This window comes from Rissa tridactyla, chromosome 2, assembly GCF_028500815.1.
Source record: "Rissa tridactyla isolate bRisTri1 chromosome 2, bRisTri1.patW.cur.20221130, whole genome shotgun sequence".
NCBI lineage: Eukaryota > Metazoa > Chordata > Aves > Charadriiformes > Laridae > Rissa > Rissa tridactyla.
Genome location: NC_071467.1, coordinates 114,332,486 through 114,353,624, shown reverse-complemented (window position 1 = coordinate 114,353,624; position 21,139 = coordinate 114,332,486). Strand labels below are relative to the sequence as shown.

Here is a 21,139-nt window from a genome sequence, read left to right as displayed (position 1 = left end):
AACACAAAAGCCTAGTTAAATGTGGCAGAAAAAACAAAGGCAGAAAAAGCAAGAGCAAGAAAAGAGAAAAAGAAATATCTGCAGTAGACATTCAGGATGCCAGAAAGAAGTGACTGCTGGACATCTAGGTTTTTAGGTGTTAAAAGACATTGAATTAAAATAAAATTGTGGAAGAAAATACAATGAAAGTAATAAAATTACTTCCAATTCAGGCTCAAAATATTTTAGTAACTGTTCTTTTCAGATGCCAACCTGTGCTATGAAACCACTGAAAAGTATCCTTAAGTATGCTTTCAATATAACAATAACCTTGAGACGGAACAAAACATCCAATACGATAGTAGCAATAGCTTTAAAAACAGTGATTGCAGAGTACAATTTCTACTACTATTTCACCCGTAAGGCTCTATAGTATAGTCTCAGTATATGTGCCTCTCACTTCAAGAAAATAAACACATAAACCATAACGAGCCCTCAGCAACACTCAAGTACTCCCAGATCTCCTCATGGGCCACCTTAGTTCAATTCTTCTAGCAGTGCTCTACGGCTTCCTCATCATTTATTAACAATCCCCACAAAGACTTTTTTTGCACCTCTGAGTGGAATATCAATTGTCACATTGGAAAACGGATACTTGTGTTTAATTGAACATCTTTCTTCATCAGTCTTCCACCCCCCTACGTAAACATCCCACAAGCTTGTAATGTGAAATTTGTGAAGATACAGAAAATTCCAGTCTTATCGTTACAGGTTTACAACTTCACCACTAAAATCAACCCGTGGTTTAAATGGATGCTGAAACAGGTGTCACACGTCCATTTTAAGCTACAGTTGAAGGAATAGTCAACACTGCTGCAATAGAGCATCTTCTGAGAAAAAAGATGCAATACTTTCAATAAAGTTTTTGCATTTAGAGGATGAATTTCACAGATTAATCTGCTGATCTGTCGTTTTTCCTAATGTTATACACAGCCATATGCCTCTGACTCTAGTACCTTTAACCTGAAATGTGTAAGGATCAAAAGTTATCAAGGCAACATGGTAGTAATATGACTGCTGAAACATACTAAAATTCACAGCCAAATTTTTAGGCCAAAACAGTATTTGTTCCTGTTGCTGGTTTTTTTCCACCTTTTTTAAGTTATCAGTGAGATGGTTGGGTTTCGCTTCAAGAGGAATTGCGAAATCAGATATCTGGACAAAGATCTCACAGAGGATTATCAACTCCAACAAATTTATCAGAGCAATAAAAAGGTACTTAAAGATAATATTTCAAACATTAATATGGAGTACAGTTCTCAAAACTTACACAAAAATAATGTTTTAATAGGAATACACAGCTGAAAAACTGGAAAAAGAAAAGGCAGATGGAGAAAGAATTTCCTTAGACGACAAAAATTCTTCCTTTATGATTAAAGAAAGTTTAATAAGAGGACTTATTTCTTAAGACATTGAGTCTCAAACTATCTTCTGCAAACAGCATTTACCACTTACATGGCACTTTTAGTGTACACGTGTTAGTACCATTTACATACCAAAACATAGCAACCTAAGACTGCAAAAGCTACCATAGTAAAGCTGAAAAGACACCCAGATCTTCCAGTACCAGTTCTCATAGTATATTCACTGGTTCACGCTGCCCGCAATGCAACTAATTACACGTGATTATATAAATCCTAAACATCTAAGTGACAAAGACCGCCTGCTGGACCTAATTCTTTGTTTTCAACTGCTGTGTTCAAACTGCTTCGGTTTGAAGTATGCATGGAAAATTTAGCCCTAACTGTATGAAACTTGAAAAAAAGATATACTGTTTATAGAATAAACCCAGAATTATATACTACTTGGTAAATTCCCTTGGTGTTACTTGCTATCTGCTAAAAAGATATTGGTAATGCTAGTATGCAATCAGTTTGTGTTACACTAATAAGTTTTTATCTTCCTGGAGCTGGGAATAATTAATATTTTATCACCTGCCATATTTTAAAGTAATTTATATCTAGCATAATGCTGTTGTGATGAATATACTAATTATATAAGACTACTTTAAAAAATAACACCAATTTTCATTGAGTAGTACTAAAAAACATCTAATTTACTGTACTGCATTCAAATTTTATATCTGTAGAGCTTCTGACTGAAGACCATGGTGCACACAACAGTTAACCTGCCCAGGCCAGTGCTGTGCTGCAAGCCCAGTGTGGCCATCAGGCCTATGTTGTGCTGCACAAATCCCTTGACCAGAGGACAAATGCAATCAACGCACTTTAATGGAAGACCCTGCAAGGCAGCTCCACCTCCATACCAGCAATTACGCTACTTGCATGGCCTTGCCTTTACCTGAAAGTGCAGCAAGAAGGTCTCCTGAGAACATTGTTCCTTTTTGACTGTAGAAACAAGTTGTTTCTTTGTCTTTCAAGAAAATCCTGTAATAGCTTGAATGACCAAAAGGGAGAATATCTTCTACTGATGATGTCTGCCCACTACACTGGGTTGGAGAGGCATTTGATGCCACACCTCCTGGGGCTCCCAGCATCTAAAGGGATGTAAGATTATCTATGCTGCTTACAGTGTTGGCTCCAATAAACAGCATTGTGAAAGATACCTTACAGAGTCTGAATGCCTTTCTTACTGGGACCATAACTGACCAGCAGCTTCTAGCATTATAGAATATTTCGTGCCTACATTCCCTTATCCTACTGCTGGCTTCTCGCACTGCAGCTGGTATGCCCACGGTAGCTTGGGGCTCTACAGTAGCCTCTGCTACCCACTAAAGACTCAGAAAGCCAAATGCAGGAAAGCATCTAATGGAAGTTGCATATCTTTACACAGGACTCTTTAACACAGCAGTTAAAGCACTGCCCTAGGAAATAAGTGTGATAACAGGTCCCAACCCTCCTTAATTCCTGTTAACAATGAAAAGACCCTGGGGATGGGATCCTCCAGTCAAAGCCCAACCCAAATGAAGTTCGGTAATGCAAAATTTAAGGCCAGAAAATAAAGAATACAAACTGCAAGCCAGTGAGAAGAAATATCTTATAACCCACTGAGCTGTTTGGCTATGGCATATGCTACCCTGGCCAGATTAAATTCTTTCCCCATAACTCTGTCCTATTCACTGGAATGCATGCAGATGTAACTACTCTTATGGATGTCAAACACCACATAAGATATTGTAAAAAAAAAAAAAAAAAAATTTTTTTTCCTCATACGTTGGATATCGTCAGGTAAAAGGGGGAGGAAAGACACTGGGGAGGGACTTCACTGATTTTTGGACCATTTGGTTAAAGCCTGTTCCCTGGATTTTGCAATAAAAGAGGTTCATCCTGTACTGTTTTAATTAGGATTTTGATCAATTCTTTAAAAATAATTTGATTTAATTGGCTGAGATTATATATGTGCATGCTGCAATTAATGAACATTGACAGAATATTTTTAAGCACTCGGTCTACAACACACAAACATGTTTCTGAAAAACCGATATAAACATGTTAGGCAATGAATCTAAGTCTATTCTGTAAAAATTAATGTAAAACCAAAGAAAACCTGAATATATTACCACTCACTGAAAACAGTAACTTACCCACATTTTCTATATTAAAATCTACTCACTACCTCACAGATAAAATTTTACTACAATGAAGACATGCTAACACTGCTATAAATAACTGACTTTTGTCTACCTCATTTTCATTTAAGCTCTGAAATGTCAGTGCTTTATTGACATAAGTTCCAGCAAGCACACTTCCTTGTCAGAGAAACAGAGAAAAAAAATCTGCATATATACAAGCACCTTTCAGAATATCGAGAGCCTGTTAAACAATGCTAGCTGCCTTATATCCAAAAGGCTGAACAAATCTTTTCCCCAACCCTAATAAAGACTGAAGTACAACCATGCCTCTTGGAATACAAACACACTTAAAGCCAAAAATACTCACCCTCACTCACAATCATTGTTTTTCTTTTAAACTTTTGTTTTCTATTCCTTTGGTATACTCTTCCTTGACTATTGAATCTATTACTTTTGTATGTCAGGCTGGCTGTCTTCCCTGTTCTACCTTATTTATCCCTTAAAATCTTGTGCCTCTTTGCCACCCCTCATCTAATTTTTTCAGAACCATGGGAGTCAGTTTGGTTGATCTATGAGTTTCCCATTCCTCAGACAGCCCTCCCAAATTTTGCTCAGGCTCTCCCTGTCTCCAAAGATAAAAATCCAAAGAAATACGGTTTCACAGATGCCAGCCATTTCTCCTTCATGACATATCCACCTTAAAGCATGAGAATTTTTTTTTTTTATTTTAAGTATTCACGCCAGGAAGAGATTGTTTCATTGTTTACACAGCTGTTTTAAAAAATGAAAACATTTGAAAAAAAACATTCTTCAAACTTTCAATTTTATTTCCTTGTAATTCCATATCCTAGGTATTTAGGAACTAAGATATTTTTCAAATTAATCTTCATTCATCTGTCTAGAGATTTCATTTTTTTATGGCCTAGATTCTCAGAATATCAAATGGAGAAGTCCTTTTTTTTTTTTTTCAGAGAAAAAAAATGAAATCTTAAATATTCACCTAAACAGGCCAGTCCCAAATTCAATCAATGAACAGTTTATCATTGAATTTGACTGACATTGGGCTGGGCCTTTTCCACATGAAGAAAGTTCCTGTACTAAATGTTAAAGAAGCAAATGTTAAAGATTCAAATGAAAAAGTTTTTGGGTTTTTTTTGTACTAGCACTAGGCAGACCTTCAGTAAACTTAACCATGCTGAGTAGTTGGCTTTAGCACACATTTAAATCAGTTCTACGCACAACAACTTACATGATCAAAAGTATACCCATAGGAGCCCACATGTGGACAAAAATGCCAGACTATTTTATCTGAAGGCTGGTTTTAATTCTGTTCTTGTTATTTTTGTAGTGTGATGGGTTTAGTTATTTGGCTGTTCTAAAGACATTAGCTATCAGGGAAACAAAGATATAATACAAGAACTAAAAATAAACCAGTTCTGATACACATTCTGCCTTTCACAACTTGGTTTATAGGTCTACAGTACATTTACGATTCTCATTGCACTGGGGGGGAGGAAAGGGAACAAAGTCTGAGTAGTATCAACAAGGTGCTGTTGTTCGCCCTGTCTTGTCACTAGATGTGAAACAGGATCTGAACCACAGCACAAGTCACTATACAAAGACTCTTCACACAAGATTACCACTGCAGAATTCAGCATAATGTTGGCATTGCTAATGGGATGAAACTAGAACAGTATGAATAATACATTACATGTACCAATCAATGTTACACTGTAATGGACTGATGGAAAATAAATACTCTTCATGAAAACCAAGGAAGAACTTTCAAACACAAATATTTTATGATTATTCATTTATTATCTTTACTAGATGAAAAGAATCAACTGTGACAAAAGTGTAAAAGCAGCATAAATGTTGCTTTATCTTTACCAAATATTTATTATTGCTTTGAAGCATGACTAGCTTCTGTACTTTCTGGGTTTTCTCCCCCTCCACCCTCCTTTCCCCTCCCAATCAGGACATGCAAAATCTAAACACCCAATCCTGTTTTAAATAATTTCTAGGCCTCTATAAATCAATTATTTAGATTTAAAAACCAAGGCAAAGTAGTATGCATAAAAATAATTTCTCATTTTGTCTGAAAGTTCCAGATTCTCTTCCTCTTTTCAGTGTGTGATCTTACCTGTCTTTTCTTCCAAGTACAACCTCTACCACATTCCTCCAGCGCCCAGTTTTCCTGAATTCTTATTTTTTTAACCAGTATCAACAGCCATTCACAGACATGTACCTCCCTTGAGCTAAGATCAACCTTCCTTCTTAGTCTCACTAGCACCAAGAACTATACCTAGAGAGTACTTTCCTACACAATACCTTACTTCAAAACAGCCCGCACCCACCTCTCTTCTAAGGCTTCACAAATCCATCCAAGGCTCAGATCTCCTTCCCTACTGCCCTGCAACCTCCATGAACAGTCAGACTCTGTGCAGAGCACAAATACCCCCTGCTATTTGCAGTGCCCAGAAAAGTAAAAACGAAGGCTGCAAAGGGTCTGGTATCATCATAACAAAGACAGCCCTGTATTTCAGGGCCCTGAATCTCTCCTGTTTCTCTGCGTGTCATTCACGTGCTATAGTCAGTCCAGGGGCATACAGTTTGTATCACCAGTGAATCAAAAAAACATAGACACATCATATTCTCTTGAGCCTATCACTCCACCTTTTCTTTTCCTCATCTCAGAAAAAACTCCAACAGTGAGCATGCTCTTTGTAGCCACTATCTTAACACTCTTCCCACTTGCTGAATTTTTGAAACCTCTGTTCTATTACTTACACAAATAGGCTCTCAAAGACTGGTAACTTCTTCATATATTCATTTCAGGACCAACCTACTGACTCCCACCGTGATAATTATCAAGGCATATTTATCACCCCAAAGTCTCCTCAATCCAAAGGGCTTTTATGACTATCTTCGGGTTCATTTATTATCACTATTAAATCTTTGCAATGACAGCTCTATCTCTGTAAACTCTGCATGTTTTTCAAATTGTGATTTCACATCTACTGGTGGTTTTCCTAGCAGAATTCATGAAGCAACCAGCAACTAAAAATACAAATAAAAACCACATACACAGAAATCCCACTCAGCAGGCAGGTATACAGCTGGGCCTGCCAGATGGCAAAGTCAGAGGCTGGCTCCTGACTGCTGTCGGTGCCAATTTAAAATATCCGGTTTTATAGCATTGAAGCAATGCTTCTGTAAAACAATGAGATGATGTTTCTCTAAATTCTAAGTACTTTATTTTCTATCTTTCCTCATTTCCAACTTCCAAACAACAAAGGAAAGTTAAAGGTAAATAAATAAGAATAAAAATCAATCAGTGCGAAGGTACCCATTACGTTAAAAAACAACAGAGAAATACTGTATTAGATTGTACAATATCTGAGGCAATGATTGGTATTTTAAGTTTGGACTGTCTGCAGAGAAGGGTTCCAACTTGAATGTGGCCACACTGTGCTATCACAAAAAAAAATGTTAAGATAATAAATACTGTAGGGCAGCTCTAAAATTAGTCATTGCCACATGTCCCACACTATTTGTAGAGAATTTTAAACTTTTTTTCATGATCCCTGTAGCCTGTATTTGAACATTGTTTCTTTAGCTTACCAAGACTAACAACGTGCTCTGTAAAATTAAGCATCGCTTTCACAAGAATAATGACCATTCCAACAATTACATTTTCTCATTAGTGACTGACTCTTAAATGTATTCCCCTTTGTCTTCTTGTAAATAAAGTCTTTACAAAGCTGAGGGGAAAAAAAAAAAAAAAACCAAACAACAAAAAGCACCCTAAATGAGCTTCACACCGTTCCTGCTCTGTTAAGATTTTTTAGTATGGGAAAGGTTAGTAACTAATTCCCGTCAGACTACAGACTGAGACAGATCCAAAAAATTAAAAGAAAAACAGTATTAGAAAAGCCAAAAAATGAACCCAGAATCATCTTATTGTGTAATGGCTTTTCTAAATACCTCCATGTTCTTATCACTCTGACCTTCATCCTTACCCAAGGATGTTAGATTTGTTAAACTCAAAACTTGGTTAGAATTTGGTGTATTGAAATGGCAAGATCTTCAGCAAAAGAGAAAAACTTCATTCTGCACTTGCACAGCATCCAATACACTGGTTGTCTTGAGCCTAACTGGACTCTATAGGTCCCCCAGAAATTTCGTGTTAGTTCATACTGCATTAAAGATCCTGATCAGAAACAAACCCAGGCATTTTCAACTTAAAGAGAAACTTTTTTTTACTGCCCTCTGAGGGATTCAAGGTCACAGTAGCAGAAAATCTTTCAGCATATATCAGAGGCTGTTACCACTAGCTGCTAGAGATAGAGGACGGTGGGAACATTGGGGGACTGCTGGTTGCAGTAGACTGCAATGCTGGGATAGCAGCCTAAAAGCCTGCTCTGATTTCTCTCCAAACAAACATCCCTACCCCTTCAGCATGGCAACACTAGCTTCTCCATAGGTTACTTCTCTCACTGTGCCCTGGGGAACTGTCCCTATCTGACCAGTGAGGAGGAGGAGGAGGAGAAAGAGACTACTGCAACAAGCACTACCCCACGCTTCTACTGGGCAAAGGTATCAAGGAAGGGCCACTCATGCCAAGAGGAGAAAGGGACCCAATGAAGGACATGCTGTTGGAATGATGGGTCTCCAGTGCCCATGAATGACTGGATGGGGATCCCAGACTCCCTCATCCTCAGTCTCTCATTTGACCTGTTCATGTTGATTAATGAGCTGAGAATGAACTTGGCTGGGAACATTTCCCACTCCAACTTTGGCAGTGGAAGGCATTTTGAAACCCAGGATCAGGAGGACCAGAGGATCAGGCTGCAGCCCAAACAGTGAAAGCATATGCCTGCTCAGGGCTCTAAATCCCAATTCTGATATGGGAACAACACTAGAAGTATTAGTAAAAATGTATGGCTTGATTCAAATTATATAAATTTTAACAGATGGGTTAAGGAAAACTACATTCTTTTGAGATCTCTTAAGAAATACTTTACATGTCCTTTTTAATTTTCAGTCTCTGAATATACATATATTAACTTTTTTCTTAGATAAATATGTAGCTCTTTCTTATACTCATTAACATGTTTTAAGACTGAATTTCCACTTTTCAGCTTCTGAAAACTACTACTGGCTTTAGTGTTATAAAAAAAACCTATACTCTAGGTGGTCTCTTCACTATTCTTTTACCTTGCTAATATCCAGCAAAGCTATGCCTATATGAAAGTGAGTTTAAACATACAGACATATAAGGAACATGTAAGAATCCTTTTGCATCACTGGGAATTTTCCCCAAGATTAAACTAGAAGACTGACGCAAATTTTGTATATTATCCAGAAACCAGTATTTACACACTACTCTTATTTACATTTGGGGGGGGTTAAGGTAACTATATCATCTTTTTTTAATGGTGCCATTTAAAACAAGGCTTCAAAAGGCTAAAGAAAATTTTTGAATGTTATGGTGAAACAAAGGCCAAAAAAATAAGGCTTGTTAACTTCTAAGCAATCCAGCAGGGGAAAAAAAACCACCCAAATTGTTAGTAACTAAAATTATAAAAGACAGGGGAGTAATAGCTTAAATATGGGGAAGAAGGGAAAAATTCTGAATTGTAATCTCAACTATTCCACCAGCTTGCAGACCAGTGTCAGATAAATTACTAAGCAGTAGCATTTAGCTACCTACAACTCAAAGTTCTGCATCTATTTACCAGGAATGTTTGAGAGATCTTAGACTTTACTTATTCACTATATATTAACACTTCTTTAATGATTATTTTCCTAGTAAATTCTAACGATGTCTTAGAGTTGCAGAAGGAAAAACCTGCAAAAAGAACTTAACTAAACCACAATCTTATACAGTTCCTCCATAATTTATTTGGTACATTAGGAATTGTGAGCTCTTTATCTAAGTTCTTCCTTTTTTACAATGTACCAACTCTTGACAGGAAAGCTAAACATATTTACAATATTTGTCTTTTGCTGCACTCTGCTGGAACAATCCATTTTTCAACTGAAAGCAACATTGTTCCGCGTGCAATGCAAAAAGTTAGCAAAAGAGAGGGAAAAATTCAGGGAACTTATTTCTCGTAAAAATGTTCTCTTTTGAAGCACACATATTTTTCAAAACAGAATTTAGACATTTAAATCCATATTTAGTTGACCTAATAAAGTGACCTATTTTACGAGATTGAGCACCTACAACAGTCCTAGACAGAAAGGATTGAAGAGGGCTCCCTACTGCTCAGAATAACACTACAACAAATTAAGTGCCTCAAATACGGCACTGAAAAGCCTCTTGAAATACAGATTGGAAAAGTCCGGACTTGCATACATCATTTTAACTATCGTTCACCTGATAAACATGCTATTTTAAAAAAGCAACATATGCAACAGAAACCTAACCCCCTCCCTTTGACCCCTGATAGAGACAACATAGATTATTATAACATTCATAGAAAATTAGACAAGCCTTTGAATCTCTTCCAAACAATTACTACAATTTATGGACATTCTATGAAATTAAAATTTACAGTCCCATTTTTTTCATTAAAAAAATTAAGAAACTTACCTGGGCTAGAGAACAGACCTCAGCTTGTGTTAACAGTCAGAGCGCTTAACTCCCACGATAATTCATTCTGGCTGAGGATCTGCTCCAGAATCACCCAAACACGCTACACAAATTAAATGTGACCTCCTACTAGAAAAATGCACCTGTGATCAAAACAAAGGTTTATGACTCTTTTCTTTCCTCCCACCCCTTGACAGTAAACTCCTTTGCATTGATCATAAACTTGAAAAAAAAAAAAAAAGAAAAGAATTTGAAGCAGAAGTAAATAACACAGAGGCAACAGAATAGAAATGTCACAAGCTTGTTCTAGCAGTCTTCCAAGGGCAATGAGGAAAAGCTTTCACCCTTAGACCTGTCTTGGGAGTTGCAAATACAAATGTTGGCCTCAGTCCCAGAAGACAAAGCATACTTTTCAATTTTTACTAATACCTGCTAAAATTGCGTCTTGGCATTTTTGCTTAGAAAGAAAATTAAGGAATGACCCTTCTAAATGCTTTGTAATCCACATAAATCTCAAAAATTCTTCTCAGGGAAAGGTTTCCAAAGAATTTTTTATTTATTTTTTTTTTTGCAAAGAACAACAGGGTCTCTTAGACAGTCATTGCCTCTACAGATTGTGTTGCTGAATTCAAAACCAAGAATAAATACAGTCAATAATCAACAAATCACTCAAATCCTCACATGAATAGTGAAGTAATGGTTTCAGAGCTTACAGATATAGAATGTATAAACAGTTACAGAGGAAACAATACATGAAGTTTTCAGAGAAACTGTCTACTTCAAAGGTTGAAGTACTTAGACTAAAATTGGACAGGCCAACCGGTTTCTCTGTAACTGCACTGCTGGTATTCCCCCCACCACTACCTTCAAAAAAGTTTAACAAAATACATCTCAGAAATTAAAACTGGTTTTCACAGAAAAAAAATCATACACTAGAGGCCAAATGTTTCTCTGTTCCATATATGGGTTTCCCACAGAACAAAAAACACATGAGCAAGATGAAGACTTGTTTCAATGTGTTTTTCTCCATTTGCCTTAGGTGCCTTTGTTAAAAATTAATGGTCAGTGATATCACAATAATAAACATAAATGGAAAATTATACTTCCAACTGTAACCATGCCAGTCTGCAATTTTTAGCCTGTAATGTAACTAAACATATGGGAAGAATGCGTGAAGAAACTTTTTGGAGACACTGGGCTTCCAAAAGCAAATGGACAGTGGAGGCAACAATTTAAGAACTGAATAAAGAGAACAGTAGTTAAGTACTGGGTAGCAATCAAGTCAGAAAGACAAATCTGTTGTAGACATGCTTCCCCTACTGTGGATCTCAGAAAAAAAAAAAGTAAAAGAGAAAATGAAACAGGATATCTTTGCATATGACAGGGAATTTAACATCATGGAGTTCTAACTAGTTGCAATGATAAACTACCAACTCTTCACATGCTTTTATACAAAGGAAAAAATAGCAAAAGACAAAGCAAAATAAAATGCAAAAATTCAATCCAGTAATGTGAATAAAATACTGAAGATTAAGTCAACCTGCAAGCTGTTCATGACTTCTGCAGCTTATAATTTCTGCATACAATTAAAAGATGACAAACAAGAGAATTGATCCTTAAATTTTTCAGAGAAGATAATTCAACAGTTATTTTAATCACATTCCTTGTGATTCTGATAAAACAACACAGATTTGTTCCCAAAAGGAGGTAAAAATCTGAAAGATAGCTATTAGTAGCAACAAGTAATCCATTTCATATTTGTTTCCACAATAAAAAGAGAAAAGAAATTGAGTGTATCAGATGCTCATAAAAAGCTAAAAGGAATAAATGTAGCTAGAGGACATAGAACATATTGAAAAACAACAGTCTTTTTGAAAATACTTATTTTAAGACAGACTTTCAATTGCCTATTGGAATGTAACAGACAGCTAACGCACAATGAAATGCTCGTTAAGGAGAAATGAAGAAATAAGGAAAATGCAAAAAGTTTACTTTTCCTCCAGCAAAGCATGGAATTTTCTGAAAACTCTGAAACCCCATTCAAATTAGAACAGAGGCAAGGGCTACTGTTTTCTTTAACATGACAAACCTAATTAGCTAGCAAATATTTAACCAATAGCTAGAGGTTGCTCTTTAAGTACTAAATAATGAGATGTAATTAAGGTAGCAAAGGCAAAAGGTTACTAATTTAGGGCATTTCTACGGTGTAGTGTTTAAATTATAGGTTTTATACAAAACGCATGGGCCAATGCACAAGAAAAAAAATCCAATTTTAGTGGAATGCAGAACAAATTAACATTTTAACATTATAATACCACTCAATTGTATAATGGGATTTTGCTAAGTGTCACAGAACAGAAAATAAAAGTAACACTCCAAGGTATGCTTGTTAACCTCTTCAAGTTAAATATATTACGGGCCTACTGACAGCAGTAAATAGACACATTGTAACATGAAAGACTCTGAATTCAAAGGCTTTTAATAGGTGTTGCTTTTTCTAAGTAGATTGGCCGTAAGAGTATAAACAATGAACAAGATACAAATTATGTTATCCATACCAAATACTTTCAAATTTCCTAAAAGGAAATGGAACAATTCCTTTAAAAATACCATTTAAAAAATCCAGTTCCTGTGATATATAATGTCTTTTTCTTCACTCCTCCTTCCCACGTACAAGAATTTAGCCTGGCAAGTAGTCTTCAGCACCCATACATAATGTTTTCTAGGTTGACCAAAAGGGTTTTTGGAAAAGTAAGGATTACAGCTGTTATGGTAAAACCTGACACCTCAACATTTCAGCATTCTGGTTGTCCATCCAACAAGGGACTCAAACAGACACACAATTTTAAGATGTTGAAATATTACCAAGTCTGTATCTATAACAAATCACCAATATTAAAACAAGAAATTGGCAGCCACAAAACTTTGTCAAAGAACTGAAGGCAAGACGAACAGGCAGAATATTCTCTTTAATAAAACCCTTAAAATAGTATCTCTGTAGTTACGACGCTCATCATTACTGTCTTCTTTCTTCCTGACTTCTGACCCCCCCAGTTCATTACACCAACTTTTCCTGCATTAACCATCTTTTTCCTTTTCATACTGGTTTAAACTATCCACAACAGAATAATTAAAGGCTTCACAATGTAGAAATACCTACCGTGTGGAAGTTAGTAGTTAAGCACAACTGAAACATGAAATAGTCCTGTTGAGATGCCAACTGGCAAGAAGAAACAGAGGAGAAAGTTTTCTTCCCTTTTGTTTTTGTCAGTTTACAGATTTAACCAACAGTTTAGCTCCAACATAAACCGTACCTTTTATTAAAAAGATCTAAATTGGGAGAATGACCACACAAGTTACATTTTTCCTCAGAGAGGTAGTGGCTAGAGCAGCAGCTCCGACCTGACTGCAAGGAACATACACACAAAGAAACAGATTATGTTTTTTTTAATAAAGTGTCTACATTATTTTTGAAATATTTTTTTCTTCAGGAATCTATAGCCCACTACTATGGTAAGAAATAACAAGCCTCTGGTAAGAAATACTAAGCAGAATCCTAACTCAGCTGATCAGGATTGTGCAATGAATACTTTAGCAGTATTAGATGTACTAGGCAGAGCAGGGGACTGATGACCTGAAGTCTATTCCCATCTCTGACGTTGGTCTATAGGGTAGACCAAAGGCCTATACAAGTAATTTTGGGCCAGCCATCATCAGTGACTAAATTAAATGTCACACCTGTAAGAGTACTCAAGATCAACAGAACAGTGATTTAGATGTTCATTCTCTATATGTTAATGGAAATAAGTAGTTGTAGAGACGGATTCAAAATGATTTTAGATTAAGTTAGCAGACAAAATAGCTTGGTGCTGCTGAGTATACAGTAAAGATGCAAAACTAAATTCACTTCAATACCCAACTCACACCAAGACGACCTGCAAGATGAGTAAATAATTTAGTAAATTTGGCCCTCACATATTTATGTCACAGGTGTTTTGGTTTTTTTTGGGAGAGAAGTCTTTTTGTTTTGTTTGGCATAAAATTCTACTAAATTACATTACTTCTGTAGCTCTCCCCCTTATTATTTAGTTGTTGGTATAATGAACATAAGAGTCAACACAAATCCAAGCATTTCACTGAATCCAAGTATCAAAGTCTCTGAAATACTTAGTGTGAATTTGAAACCAACATATACTTGTCATCCAACCACGATGCAAAATTATGATCTGTTGTACATCAAATAAATTGCTATCACTTATTGTGAGCTTACATCAGAAAATGACCTAGTTCAATGTTATTTCAGCTACCTGAAGGCACAGCACCCATGTACACACTGGTAAAACAAGTACAGTAGCCACCCAAAAGTGAACTACTAAAATTACATCAGAAGCCACAAAAATATTCTTAGTACTGCATGCAGAAATTAACCAAAATGATAATAATTTAATATTCACTCGATTCATCACATCTGGACCACTCAACTAAAACAACCAATTTCATAAAGATCATGTATATCCAAACTTGCAAAGTAACCATTGTGTCTTCCACCACATACACTCGCTAGCTGTTCTCAGTTGTATAGCTTTTATGCCTCAAATGCTTTTACACTGCATAATTACAGGGCTGATACAGAAAACTTTCTAGGGAGCATGAAATAATAGTGCTTTCCATCCTTCTATGAAGATGGTATCACATTTTTACTCAAGTTTTGATTACTCTACTGCATAGCACTTCCTCTCTTGCCTATGGAGTACATTTCTCCCAGTGAAAGAGCCTGTCAGCGATTTAAGCTTTAGCGCAGGTATCTGATATTTCAGATATGACATTTCTTTCAAATAAATAAGACTTATCAGCATTCCTTTCTTGGAGGAATTGTAGTCAACCAGTTACATTTTCACTCATTCAAATGCACACAGTTTCTTTTAGTCCCTACAGAAATCACTCATATATGATCTGGTGAGCTCATGTTGGGCTGAGGATACAAGGTCTACCCCTACACAGGAAAATTAATTTTTCCCCTTCAAACAGGCATTAGCCAATGAAACAAATGTCACAAGAAGTGCCAGAGAACATTTATGTCACAAGAAGTGACATAAAACACTTCCTGCTATTGCCTTTATACACTAGAGGGTACAACCTGCCCACACCGCTGAGGACTGAATCAAAGTTTGGGGAATCCTCTGATAGGTCCCGTTGTTGTAACAGCTCTGAAGTAGGAATGGCACCCAGGGTGGGGTGGGGGAAAAATAAATTAAATAAAATCACACCTACGGTCCTTTAATGATTTGAATGGAGCAGTGGGAGTTCAAACCTGGCTATTCACAGGTTTAAGAGGAGTAATTCAGTAGATAGGGCTCTCTGACACAGCACAGTGTAGCTGAAACCCTTCCTTGTGGAAAATGTGACGGACCAGACTGAGTGCAGTCCAGCAGACACCAGCTGAGGCGCTTCGTGCCATATCCACACACAGAAGGACATTTCACTTCTAACCTCTTTCTCTTGTGATGCTTGTACTGCTTCCAGCTTTTACATGCATCTAACTCCCTTAAAAAAAAAAAACCTTACTGAAGGTATGAGCAATTTTACCTATTTGTCTCACAAACTGGCTGACCTGAAGTGAAGACTGTCCTAGACGGGAGCAAGTAATTGCTACCACGGACCAAAATACAGAAGAGTTGTGCCAGCAATCCTAATATATGCTTCTCAAACACAGCTAACTGCTTTCAGACATTTTTGGAATACATCTTCTAATAAAAAGGGGCTTTGATGACATTGTGAGTATTCCACTGTTAAAGCTAAATAAGTCTTAGGGAAACAGAAACATAACACTATTTGAACACCAGTAAAATAGAGAATTTTAATTATATGTAATAGCCAATAAGCTACTTCTAGTGGCTATGAATAAACTACATTTAGCAGGAACAGCAATAAAACAAGAGAAGTTAAATATAACTCCTCCAAAGAACAGCATATTTATTCAAGCCAAAAAGAGCTAATTTATACTATGGGTGTAGTTCTCACTGACATTATCTGGGGAAAATGACTATTACAGGAGCGGGTGTGATATATAGCCTTTGAGTCATGCATGATGAACTCTAATGGTTTTGCTTTGAGGTAAAAGTCCTTACTAATCAAGTAATGAATCATTCCCAAAATGTCGAGTTCCTGTGCGTCAGAAGTGCAACTAGAGAGAATACTCAGTCATTAATGATCACTTTTGAGATTTTTATCAACCGATTAATAAGCACTGAAAGGAGTTAAGGGGCTTGAACAAAGAGTTAATGGACCTTTAATGACATTCCATGTGTTTTAGTGAATAGAACATAATGAGTTTTATTTGCCACTGACCACAAGCCACCAACGATCGAAGTGCTCCACGCATTGCAAGTGTCAAAATAACACAAGGAACAGTACTTACGCTTTCAAAAGATTAAAAAATTATGTTTATTTAAAAAATTGTAATGCCCATACTTATTTGGTATTACATTTATGTAGTAGATTACACAGTTAAGAGCCTAGCTTCCTAAATCAATAGATAGACATGAGGTAAGGAAAGAAATGGGAAGATGTTTTCTTCTTTAGTATATTAGGTGCTAGACCTGTTGGTATCAACTATCATGGAAGTGAAATTCTGACTTTTAAGATACACAATTCTGAAAGACATTCAGGAACAATTCTGAAGATTAAAATGAAGACATGAGGAATTATGTGTATGTACACATATATATGAACACATACATGCACACTAACATATATCCTTTTGTACTACCACCTAAAAATTACCTACATCTAAGACGGGCAAAGGCATTTGCCTTCAATATACTCTTCATCCTTCTGCTGAAGTAATTTTGGAAATATCAAAAGAAGTTACCCCATCTAACAGCCTGAAACCACCAAGGATTACGAGCCTAGAGTATTTCCAGTTCCCTAAAACAAACAAAAAAATTACTATAGGGAAGTCAGTTCAACCATGTGAGTCTGCAACCAAGTCGCAGAAATAACAGACCCAAAAATCATCTGATAGCTGGGAAAATCTTCTTCTGAGAGCAGAGAAAAATGGGAAACAAACAAATAGAGGCAAAGAGGGGAGACTGCGCTTCCTTTCAAAAGGCAGCAACGGGATCCAAATCTCTTGCTGAAGAGAAGAAAATAAGTTTGAAACTTCCAATTATGGTGGCTCTATTTTCCACACAGCTGTATTTTTCATGCTAACAACAAAACGCACTTGCACATTTAAATATTCCTTCACAGAATTTAATTATAATTTACTCTAAGTGTCAAATACACATACCATCAGTAGTGGGGAAAATCTGTATCAGGATCTAGACAAAGCTGGAAGAGCTGTAACCAGTTTGAGTTAACTGGACTCCAGCAAACTCTGAGCAAGAGAGATAGAAGATACGAGATCAAACCTAGAGCACCTACCTAGAGACCGAAAGACAGAGAGCACCTGCAATTCTGCTTGTCTCAGCACCCAACAGCACAGCAAACAGTTAGACCAGATCTGCAGAGAAGGGTGCAGACACAGAATTGTTCCACACGAGCTAAGAGACAGGAGATCGTGAACCGTCTCCGTCTGGGAGCCACACACAGTACATTAGTACAATGCTACAAAAAAGGTGTTAGTATTTTTTTTGTTGTTCAACTTTGACACAGGTGCAAAGCTTCCAGATGGCACCACATCTAGCTGGTATTGAATGCAGGAGAAGGAGATGCATTACAATGTCCCCAGGCATAAAAGCAAGTCCTTAAACACTGGGCCAGAACCCCATGTCTTATAAACCAGGCACTCTGGAATAATGGTGGTTTAAATCAGCTAAGGATCTCTTCTGAAAACTGACCAAAAGTGTTAGACAAGAAGGAAAAGATATCCTTACATTTAGATATTTGTCAACTGTTAAGTGGAATATTGATTTTCATGGGAAGTAAAAAAAATTTAGAGAGAGGAAATCACATGATTCAGAAGATATAATTCAGAATCAACTCGTTATCTCAATCATGATAATCAAAACTAATTTTGTCTGATTGTGTCAAATATTACAAAATGGACAAAAACTGTAACACAGTATTTTAAACACTTAAAATACTGCTTGACAAGTTTTAACACTCTTGGTTGATCACAAACCACAATGAAAGAGACATAACATGCATGATCAGCAACACCAAGGTGAAAATTCCTTACTTAACAAGACAACTGTGAGATGTGCTCAAAGGGATTCCAGATAAATTCCTTTAAGTTCTGTCCAAAATTCAGATTAATTACACATTCTGCTGAAACCTCAAGAAACATATATATTTAGTGCACTTCCCATGGCCTCCTAAATTTTGTCCATGGATATAAAAGATTTGCTTTTTCTACATACATTTAACTTTGAAAGTTTATTGTATCATAGCTTTCTCTTTTTGGATGTTTTTCTAAAAAAAAAAAAAAAAACCATTTAGTTAACACTTTAACACAAGCTGAATGTTCTTTTTGTGTGTATTTTGGAGTAAACTTAAACAAAGCTGCAAGTTAGATCCTACATGCTTTGATCAGGTGTTGCTCTAAATTATTTTTTTCTTTCTTTTAGAAAAAGAATGCTACAAAGTTAGCTTTAGATTTGATTACTTAAATGTCAACTTTCAAGACTAGAATAGATCCTGTCAGGCAGTACGGCTACTCAGTGTCACTCTGAAAATAACATGGGATTGAAGGGCTCCAAAAGAATCAAATCAGTTGCAAGAAAAGTTATCCAGAAACAACGAACATAAGGACACCTAAATATCAATCCTGTACTGTGGCATAACACTGTGGGCCAGTCCTAAGTTTTAGTACCTGTCATTAATTTAAGCAATTGTGCTATGAATTCCATCTCAAAAACATGCAATAGTCCATCTTTCTGTATAAATTGGGCTACGACAAAGAAACAGTTGTGTGATGAAGTTCATAAATTTCTGAAAATAAACACTGGGCCAGAACCCCATGTCTTATAAACCAGGTACTCTGGAATAATGGTGGTTTAAATCAGCTAAGGATCTGTTCTGAAAACTGACCAAAAGTGTTAGACAAGAAGGAAAAAATATCCTTACATTTAGATATTTGACAATATCCACTGTCATATGAAAGAAAAAGGGCAAGTCCTGTGACATTACTAATTAAAAGAACCAGTGCATTCATTTAGAGACATTTGACTTCCAAATCCTTCCCAAAATTCATCTGTTTCTCCACAAGTCTCTCCTGAATGCTAAAGACGCCCAGCTAACATCCAGAGCTGTACACGTGAGGGACAGCTCAGATCACAGACCTCAAGGAAACCAGCTACCCTTCCTTACATGCAGATAAAGCTTTCTCAGTCACAAATTCCTACACAGTTTACTGCCATGTAAAGAATTAAAACGCATCCTCCTGATGGATCTGCCTTCTTTATTCTAAATGAGGAGTCATGGTATCTCTACCTGGAAGCAATTGTATTTGTTGACCACTTCTAACAGACTGATGGTGAAATGCTATGCTTACTTTCCAGTGCTGCTAGCTACATGAACAAGATAAACAATACAGGAATGCTGAAGGGAGAACAGATGAGGGAGGTTACACTGAACAAAATCTGTAGGAAATGTGTTTGTTCCTATTCCTTGTGAACAGTAACCTATGAGCACGTCTTGAAATGTGATAGACTATTTGAAAACTTTTCCTTTTGTTTCAAGCAGAGTTTTTAAGTGAAAACTTCCTGTGCACATGAATCTCTTCAAGCTGCAAATCATACACAGAACTCACAAGATGCAAGACCAAGACCAGCCAAGATAAATACAAAACATATACTAAAGAGAGCAGAATGAACTGGACAACTTCTAGCTGTTTACAGAGCAAAATCTGAAAGTTACTTTGAAAGCCACTTCATTGCTGCTTACAGACAAGTATTTCTGTGAGACAGGTTATCCAGTAATAACATAAATAAGATGACCATGACAGAATAGCTCAATTAGGAGCAAAATAAAGGGAACAAACTTGCAGCATCAATTAGTTCTAGCAGTTCTGTTTAGAAAAGCATGTTTGGTCCTCTTACTAATGGCAAGACGCTCTCAAATTTATAAAGTACCTCAAAGAAAGAAAAGATAAAATGTACCACCAATCAAAACCAAAGACCCTCTGTTGTAGAACATGTAGTTACTAAGCCTAAATAGACACCGTATGCAACTGTGCTGACCATTTAATGTCGGACTTGTTCTGTTGGTCCATTCCTAGTAACTGCGATTTCTAATGACCACACAAAATTTTACAGCGGCATGAAGATCCAGAAATCATTAAGCTCCTCTATATATTTTTTAAATCAGCAGACCGGGAGGGGAGACACACTATTTGTACTAAGACAAGGGACATCATTCATCTTGGCTGGTTCAGTGGCTACTGCCAGACAGCACCAGTGCACTGGCTTAAGCACAAATAAGCAATTGACAGGGGGATGCTGGAGCCATGGATAAAAGTTGAGATATCAGTATTAGAGAGCACAAGCAAGTTAGTAGTTTTGCAGGCTGGGGATGAAGAAGCCTCAGAACATGGGGAAAACTGAGGTACCGTGCAATAGTGGTGTCAAAGAATAGGAAGGGAGCTATGCTTCCTTATGATGAAATTCCTTATTCCTTCCATATGATGAAAGTGTGAGGATATACAACAAATCTGTTGCTTCACGATTTGGTCTTAATTTTGCTACCTTTTATTGTAATACAGAATCATGGAATTTCAGAGTTGGAAGGGACCTCTCGAGATGATCTAGTCCAACTCCCCTGCTAGAGCAGGATTGCCTAGAGCACATCACTCAGGACTGCATCCAGGAGAGTCTTGAAAGTCTCCAGAGAAGGGGACTCCACAACCTCCCTGGGCAGCCTGTTCCAGTGCTCTGTCACCCTCACTGTAAAGAAGTTTTTCCGTGTATTTGAACGGAACTTCCTATGTTCTAACTTGTGCCTGTTGCCCCTCGTCCTGTTACTGG

At 36.8% G+C, this 21,139-nt stretch overlaps 1 protein-coding gene across 7 annotated transcripts in view; it reads right to left on the bottom strand.

Moving 5' to 3' along the window:
• The window catches only part of BBS9 (Bardet-Biedl syndrome 9), a 304,742-nt gene that overhangs the window by 190,925 nt on the left and 92,678 nt on the right, over window positions 1-21,139 (bottom strand). Inside the window, exon 20 of one of the 7 annotated variants that reach the window (XM_054193656.1) lies at window positions 10,220-10,315. The exons of the other annotated variants lie outside the window; for them this stretch is intronic. Within the exon in view, the coding sequence (XP_054049631.1) occupies window positions 10,235-10,315 (81 nt within the window). The 3' untranslated portion in view covers window positions 10,220-10,234. Of the gene's footprint in view, window positions 1-10,219; window positions 10,316-21,139 lie in introns of those variants that run through there. 7 annotated transcript variants of the gene reach the window in all.